The 9,040-nt window shown below is 33.3% G+C and overlaps 1 protein-coding gene across 1 annotated transcript; it reads right to left on the bottom strand.

Moving 5' to 3' along the window:
• Nucleotides 1-3,744: 3,744 nt before the first annotated feature.
• Nucleotides 3,745-5,608, bottom strand: LOC132803714 (glutamate receptor 2.9-like). Its single transcript, XM_060817088.1, has 4 exons — nt 4,985-5,608; nt 4,571-4,883; nt 3,863-4,131; nt 3,745-3,756 (listed from the first exon to the last, which is right to left on the bottom strand). The coding sequence occupies exons 1-4, from the start codon at nt 5,606-5,608 to the stop codon at nt 3,745-3,747; spliced, it is 1,218 nt and encodes a 405-aa protein (XP_060673071.1).
• Between the last annotated feature and the right edge of the window lie 3,432 nt (nt 5,609-9,040).

A 9,040-nucleotide genomic window follows, 5' to 3' on the forward strand; every position in this document is an offset into this window, starting at 1 on the left:
ATTTAGTAATGGTCTCAATTCTTCTATTAATTATGTTATTGCCCCTATTATTGCTTCTAAATGTCCAAGAGTTAATGATAATTCTTCAATGTTGTGGCATAAGCGTTTAAGACATATTTCTAAGCACAAGATAAAAAGATTAGTGAAGGATGGAATACTTCCTAATCTTGATTTCTCCGATCTGTCAACTTATGCAGAATGTGTGAAAGGGAAGCTAACTTCCAAGGTTAGAAAGGATAAGATAGTAAGGTGTGGAGATGTTTTGGAATTAATCTATACTGATGTATGTGGACCTTTCATTCCAACTGCTTTGGGTGGTTATAGATATTTTATTACCTTTATTCATGATTTTTCTTATTATGGACATGTTGAGCTTATTTGTGAGAAGTCAGATTCTTTAGTTGCTTTTAAGGAGTTTAAGATAAAGATGGAGCTTCAAAAGAATAAGAAGATAAAGGTTGTGAGGTCTGATAGAGGTGGTGAATTTTATGGCAGATATGATGAGACTGGACGGAACCGAGAGCCATTTGCAATTTATTTACGTGAGTGTGGCATTGATGCGCAATATACAATACCTGGTATACCTCAGCAGAATGGCATAGCTGAGAGGAGAAATTGCACTTTGTTGGACATAGTGCAATCTGTGTTGGCAAATTCTAGCTTGCCAGATTACTTGTGGGGAGAGGCTTTAAGGATGGCTGCTTATATTTTGAATCAAATTCCAAGTAAATCCATTTCTAAGACTCCTTTTGAGTTGTGGTCAGGGAGAAAGCCTAATTTGCATCATTTTCGAGTATGGGATTGCAAAGCTGAAGTAAGATTTATAATCCCCAAATTAAGAAGTTGGATCCTAAAACTATAAGTGGGTATTTTGTTGGCTATTGTATAGGATCTAGGGGTTTAAGATTCTTTTGTCCATCTCACACCATGAGAATTATTGAATTAGACAGGGCTGTTTATTTTGAAGATGATTTTGGGTTTGATGATAGTAATGGTCTAAGGGAACCTCAATTTAGAGAAGAAAATGTATTCATTCCCAGTGTTATAGTTCTTGATAGAGATATTATTAATCTTGTAATTGATGAACCAGTAGTTGATCAGGATGAACCCATCATTGAGGAGCAGACTATCCCAGTTATTGTAGATGTTGATGTGCCTTTGAGAAGGTCACAAAAAACTAGGAGGTCAGCTCTTCCTGATGACTATGAGGTTTACTTGCAGGAGCATGATTTTGACATAAGTGATGATTTAGATCCAGTCACTTATGAAGAAGCCATAAGCAGTTTGCACTCAAATTTTTGATTTGATACAATGGAAGATGAAATGAAATCTATGGCATCAAATGGTGTTTGGGATTTGGTTGAGTTACCATTGGATAGCAAGCCTATAGGGTGCAAATGGGTCTTCAAGACTAAAAGAGACTTTAATGGTCAAGTAGAGAGGCATAAGGCTAGACTTGTAGCTAAAGGATTTAGCTAAAAGGAAGGAATTGATTACGCAGAGACATTCTCTCCTGTATCCATAAAGGATTTTTTTAGAATCATTATGGCAATTTTGGCACATTATGATCTAGAGTTGCATCAGATGGATGTCAGAACTGCTTTTCTGAATGGTGATTTATTTGAAGATGTGTATATGATTCAACCAGTTGGCTTCCAGTAAACAGGGAATGGTAATTTGGTTTGTAAGCTTAAGAAATCAATTTATGGTCTTAAGCAGGCTTCAAGGCAATGATATCTTAAGTTTGATGAGGTTGTCATCCAAAATGGCTTTAAGGAGAATGTTATTGATAGATACAAATATATAAAGGTCAGTGGGAGCAATTTTATATTTCTGGTGTTGTATGTTGATGACATACTTCTAGCTACTAATAACACTGACTTGTTGGCTGAGACAAAGCAGATGTTATGCAACCATTTTGATATGAAAGATCTTGGAGAGGCTTTTTTTGTTTTGGGCATCAAGATTGTTTCAGATAGGACTAATTATGTGTTGCAATTGTCTCAAAGAGCCTATATTGATAGAATCCTTAAGAGATTTGATATGCATAATTGTTCTCCTAAAAGTGTACCGGTCACAAAGGGTGAAAGATTTTCTAAGGATCAATGTCCCAAGAATGATAAAGAGAGGATGACGATGAGAAATGTCAGCTATTCTTCAGCAGTGGGCAGTTTGATGTATGCTCAAGTATGTACACGGCCTGATATAGCTTTTGCTGTGGGTGTGCTTGGTAGATTTATGAGCAATCCTGGTCCTATTCATTACCAAGCAGTTAAGAAGGTCTTTAGGTATCTACAGAGTACTAAAAATCATATGTTGACATATCGATGTACCAACTCGCTAGATATTGTTGGTTATAGTGATGCAGATTATAAAAGCTGTGTGGATGATAAGAAATCTACCACTGGGTATATATTTATTATGGCAAGAGGTGCTGTATCTTGGCACATTGTCAAACAGTTAATGACAGCATCCTCGACTATGGAGGCAGAGTGTATGGCGTGTTATAAAACTACTCGTCATGTAGTTTGGCTTCGGAATTTTATTTGTGATTTGGGAGTGGTTGACTCCATTGAGAGGCCTATTATGATGTATTATGATAATACTATAGCAGTATCTTTATCCAATAATTTAAAAAGTACCCCTGGTACGAGGTACATTAATGTTAAGTATTTTGTGGTTAAGGCAAAAGTTGAAAAAGGCCTCATTACTGTAGTTCACACGCCTACTTACAGCATAGTGGCAGATCCATTGATCAAGGCCTTACTCGTAGTCATATTTGAGGAACATGTGTCTCGTATAGGATTGTTAGACAACTGAAACTGCTGTGGATCAGTGGGAGTTTGTTATATTTTCTATAGTAATATCCATGTTGAGTATTATTTATTATTTTGATGCATTGATGTATGCGGATCATTATATATTTATGAGATATTTTATTAGACATATTATTGCTCCTTATATTTACAGGCCTGTTAAGACTATTAGTCTATGTATATGTGTATGTTGATCCACAGGTGTCATGGTGAGTCCCTAATACCTAGTTTTGGTATATTGATGTATCCTGTCAATACACAATGTGCTCGGATGAAATGGTATTTGTGTGTTGGGGGATTGCACGTGGTGAGGTAAATCTCTACTACCTAGATTGAGTTTATGGCATGAAAAGTGCTCAATTGAAATGGTATCATGTTTTGGGAGATTTACTGAGAGAATCTCTACTGCCTAGTTTAGTATATTATTATGCCCTGTTGGTATGCTATATATTTAGATGAAATGATATTATGGTTCAGGAGATTCTGTAGTAAATGAATTTGGATTATATATATGATGATGATTATGCAATCCAAGTGGAAGAATGTTAAATAAATTAATAATCGTGGACTTAGCATAATCAATTACTCACTTACAGGGCCTATTTATGCCATTAATGGGACTGGTTTATTTTAATATTTTGTAGTAAGGCCTTTGGTCACACACTCTCTATAAGATTCCAGTTGGTTCATTGGACTGGAAGACCAACTCTCTTTATAAGCCCATTGACTTACCCATATTTTTTCTAGTATTATTATATTATTAAATTATTAGTATTTTGTATGTGTTAAAATTAATGGATAAGTATGATTTGCAGAGACTATAAAAGGTCTAGGGCAAGCAAACAGATATATGTCATACGGTATTTTGATATTAGGATTTTTAGAGATCTGAGAGTGGTTTGAGAGTAGTGTATCCATAGGTACTACTTTACATTATTTTCTATTTTGCAGAATTAAAGATTTAATTTATTAATGGCTGCACTTGGAGGTTAGTAATTTATGATTTATAAAATTTATTATATATGTTTAGATCCACAAATTCTAACATATTTTGCAAGAAAAGATTTCAAAGAGGGTTTTTCATCAAAAGCAGCAACTATACCATCATTTCCACTCCAATTTGCAAAAGGTTCATTCAATTGTTCAGGAGAGTGATAAGGTTTTAGATTATGATCGTCAAAGCCCAGTTCTCTCAAAATTCCATACACAAAAGATCCCTTCGGGTATCCAACGTTCTGCTTATTCTTCAGGATGTGGTTGACGTCATTAATGGCTGGTTGGAGCTGTTGTACGGTTAGAAGGGAGGATAAGCTGGCTGTGTAAATTTGAGTGAGTATAAGCACCACAAAGCACCACACTATGACCGCGAACCTAGCCAGGTTGCTCAATATTGGCTCCCCTTTTACATAAGAGGACATTGAAAACAAATTATAGTAGTAAATAATGAAATTTATTAGCCAAAAAAATTAAAATTACTTGGAATACATCAAATCTTAAGATCAAAATTCTTCTAAATACGGCAAACTTTGACTGTATATATATATTTTTAACTTCCGTTTAATAATAATAAAAAAGACATATTTACGAAATTCACAATTTCCACAGAAAAAGATTTGTAAAGCGTATTTTTTATATGATTTTAATACGTGTATATATATATATATGTGTGTGTGTGTATTTATATATATAAAAAAACCATCAATTGCAAGTTTTACGTATATAAATAATTTTCAAAAGAAGGGTAAATAACTTACTGCGAGCAAAAACCATGGTTGAGAAGGAAAACCAACAACTTGTACCAATTTGATGATGAGGAGGCCCTCTGAAGTCTTCATTGATTCGATGTTTAAGAAGCCAAACAACAAAACCAATGACAAGAAAGAAACCAACGCTTGTTGTCCAAAGTTCCCAAGTGAGAGGCTTCAAGAAAACCCATGCATCTTTTCTTCTACCGTCTTTGACTGGCACCACCATGGACATCCCTGATTCTGTGTAGGGCAATGTAAAATCCACATATAATGCCCTGTTTGCTCGAATCGTTATGTCCCCAACTGCCGCATCCAAGTTCTGTTCAAGTGTATGTAAATCCTTATCAACTCTGTAACTATAATTAACTAATAATAAAGTGACAATCTGAAATGGAAAAAAAGAGTAGTTTCAATCACTACCTGGAGAAATACTTGATAGATCAAATCATTGTAAGTGCCAGCGCCTGTGCCATTTGGCATTGCAAAGGGAATGAACTCGTAGGGAACAAGGTAAGGTAATTCATTCAACAAAGCCTTAAATATATCCATGCTGTATCCAGTGAGTTCCTTGGTTTTATTAGTGGGATCAAATGTCACATTCACAAATTCGCGAAAACCATCCTTCACTGGAACTCCTATTACCAACTTTTTCCCTTTTGTTGGAATTTCCCATCCTCTTGGAACATATGTAGAATCTCCAGGCCATATAATAGGTCCTAGGCAGGTATTCAAAGTGCAATATTTTGTACTATTTGTTTCATCCAACATTCTTTTGCTGAGTCCATTTTTCTGTGTCCAAAACCCTATCCTTCTTTCTCCCCTGCCATTCACGTTAAGTATCTCGAAAATTGATGACTGTAATTGCCCGTCAACAAGCCTGAAATCACCTGCAAGGCCCTTGAACTTCAGATTCTTTAATGCTGGGCCAAGTTCAGGACCGTTCTGATTTATCCCAATTGTTTCCAAGTCAATACTGGAACTACCAGAAATGTTCACATTCTTAAAGCTAAAGTTTCCACGTCGATGGGGACTGCTTCTCTCCATCCAAAGGCTTGAACTATAGCGCTGATGGCTTTCACTTGAGACGAGTCTTTTTTAGCTACTCGGATAAAATATGGACTCCTAAGGGATGTGAGAGATGGACTTGTTGCAGAAAATGATAAGATGGGCACATGAGCTTTGTCTCCTAGTTCAATTATGAAGTTGGCCTGCATTGACTTTTCTGGTCCTACAATGGTTTATTAGGTCTAGAGCTGTCGTCAAAAGACGGGGCGAAAAAAAAAAAAGGTTTAATTTTGTTCCTGTTAAATTTCAAACACTTTATTGTGAAACAGATGAATTAAGATAGTTGAATTCTTTTTTATTACTACGGAGAAAGTAAAAATATATCTTGGCTGAAAAGATTAGTAATTAACCTTTGTTTTATTTGTTATATGGTAATTCGAAGTCAATTATACTCTGTTTACATATTAGCATAACCGCATAGCGAAGGAAGATTCTTATACAGCACATGAAAATCCAAATAAAATGATGGTCTTTGGACATCTATTTTTATATGGTTTTTAACAAATTTTTTTAATATGTGGCAAAAATAAAATAAAAAATTTAAGTATTAAATCACATTGATTATTTTAAAATCATATTAATAATTTTTAGCATATGTTAAATGATCATTTACAAATAGGTGTGCCAAATACCAGCCGATTTTTTTCCTTAAAGTCTCTTGGATGTTCAATTACGTCCATAACAAAGCATAAGAAATTAAAAGACGTCCATAACAGGACAATTATGAAGACTTTTGGTCAACTAATTTAATAATCCAAACAACCTTCAATCTTGCAATCATAAAGGTCATTCATTATTAATGTCTGTCCAAGGCATAACTATTCTAAGATTCCAATATTTCTAATTCTTCATGACTCTACCTACCAATTGATAAGCTTTCTATATACAATCAAAAACTAAAACCCGTGACATCCTAACTTGTAGATATATAAAATGGTTGACCTAGTCTTTGATCACACAAAAAACCGACAAATAAAAAAATGTTTGTGTCAATGGCTTTCCATTAGTATAATGGTGATTGTAGACAAGATTTGTAATGTAGGAATTGGTCATCATATTGTCAATTCCATTAATCAAGTGTCGAAAATTAATTAATAACAACAGTTGAGATGGAGAAAGAGAGATTGACTAGTGATCAGAGAAATGAAAAAATGTAAATGAATTAAAGAGGGTAATTGATGAACAAATTGGTCGTCACTCATAAGAGGCGGAGTCGTGAATTACGAAGCAGTGGTTAATTTAAAGAAAGAGAAAAGAAATCATATTGGTGGAAAGGAAGAGCAAATAATCTGCAGCAGCAGCAGCAACAACATCACTATTGGAGTTCCTTGTGTGGAGGAGAAGGCGAGTTTTGTAGTAAGCATGAGAGGTATAGAAGTCGGAGAGGGCAATGTTGAAACAGCTAAATCTCATCTTCCCAATCCATGTGTTACCTGCAGCAGCAGCAGCAGCAACAACATCACTATTGGAGTTCCTTGTGTGGACGAGAAGGCGAGTTTTGTAGTAAGCATGAGAGGTATAGAAGTCGGAGAGGGCAATGTTGAAACAGCTAAATCTCATCTTCCCAATCCATGTGTCTAAGTTGAGAATTGCACCCAGCTTTACTGGAATTGTATTTGTCTTGTTTTGTGCCAAAACCACCAAAATCCTTTGTGAAACTAACAAGATCAGGAATAGAGAAAATGCAAGATTTTTTAGTATCATGTTTGTTTGAGTCTCTTCGGAAGCTTTTTGGAAGTCTTTGGCATTCATTAAATTTTGGTGAGCAAACTTATCAGTATTTATAAGAAATAGGGTATATGCCTGATTTTGTAACGTGAGAAAGAAACTAAGTATTGACAGAAGCCTCTATGAAGCAAAACACGTTGAAAGTGATTTACCATGCACCGACTATAAATCATTACACTAAAAGAATATTAATTAACGACCTTTTTTTGACAATGAGTTGTGGGGAATTTCCATGTTACTATACATTTAAATAAGATATTATACTGTGGCACAATTGGCCGTATTGTTTGACAATTGACATCACTGCTTAAATATATAATATATCATTTATTAAAAAAAAAAAAATATATATATATATATATACACACACATATATATTATATGTAAAATAATATCATTTATTTTTATTACCCTTAGGCCAGCCAAGATGAGCTAATTCTTTTTTGGTAAATAATTATGAGCTAATTCCTTTACTTTTTTAAGTCGTTTAACTATCATTTTTTTACGAACCGCAGTAAGAATACCCACAGTCCTCCCATAAGGTTCTGGGTCCAATTCACTCAGTTATTAAAACAAATAAATAAATTATCACCAGTTAAAATCCCCTTTAATTGATTGTACCAATTGGTTAGGATTTGCAACAAAATCTAGTAGACAGTAATGGAAGCAATAATTCGAATCACACAATTAAGCTCGAATAATGTAGTCGGTGGAAATTGTTAAAAATAGAATCGGGTTAATTTAGAAAATAAGATTATAAGAGGAATGGTAGTAGTGATAAGAAAATTGATAAATAAAAAGTAGTAATTTATGGGTATGTATACGCCTCAGTACAGTGGTTTCTTTATTATCCTTAAAATTATGGTAAAACTTTTCTGGAGTTATATCTTTGCGACTAAATTAATTTTATAATTATGAAAATGTTATAATTTAGGAGAAGTGTAATTAAAAATTTTATTGTCCCAATGCATCCAATACAATCATCAATCAATCAAAGTTATACATTTTCTTTAATCGGAAAAAAAAATCTGTAAATAATTTAATTTAATATTTAAATACAATTTTAAAGATGATAGTATGGAAATACAAACTATTTCATGCCATGAAGCTCTTAACATGTTTAAGAAGCTATAATTATTTTAGCTTTCCAAATTCATAAATGTTATCACAACTCTAAATAATAAATCATATATTTAATATAATTTAACGTATATTTTTTAAATATTCATATAATTATAAGTATGTAAAGCTAAAATTCTTCAATATAGAATTTTAAAAATTTATAACTTATTATAATACAAAATTTTATTTTATTTTATTTGAATGAAGCTGAGATTAAAATTTTTTATAACTAGATAATAGAGATTATTTCAATATAAGATATTATAAAGAGATTTTACTATATAATTTAAAAATTTAGTAATATTTTCAAAAAAAAAAAAGAGAAGAAAAAAAAAAAAGAAATTCGTAATATTCCAAATTGGTGGGCGTGGAGCTTACACGTGGTTATGAAGTATGCCTTTTTTTGGGTCACGTGAGTCCGTTGATATATGTTCAAAATTATGTTTTTTATTTTCTGTCTTTGGAGTGTGAAAATATGTGTTCTTCTTATACTCTTATTATTGCGTTTACCTTCGACTAGATCAAAGTATGCTAGAGCAAGAAGAAACTCAGGATCCACGT

The sequence above is a fragment of the Ziziphus jujuba genome, chromosome 5 (assembly GCF_031755915.1).
Source record: "Ziziphus jujuba cultivar Dongzao chromosome 5, ASM3175591v1".
NCBI lineage: Eukaryota > Viridiplantae > Streptophyta > Magnoliopsida > Rosales > Rhamnaceae > Ziziphus > Ziziphus jujuba.

Bases quoted from the DNA above. Each gene is read 5' to 3' on its own strand.
- LOC132803714 (XM_060817088.1), bottom strand. From the start codon at position 5,608: ATGGAGAGAAGCAGTCCCCATCGACGTGGAAACTTTAGCTTTAAGAAT. The intron at 4,884-4,984 runs GTAGTGATTGAA...ACACTTGAACAG, and splicing joins TCTATCAAGTATTTCTCCAG to AACTTGGATGCGGCAGTTGG. The intron at 4,132-4,570 runs GTAAGTTATTTA...AAATTTACACAG, and splicing joins AACCATGGTTTTTGCTCGCA to CCAGCTTATCCTCCCTTCTA.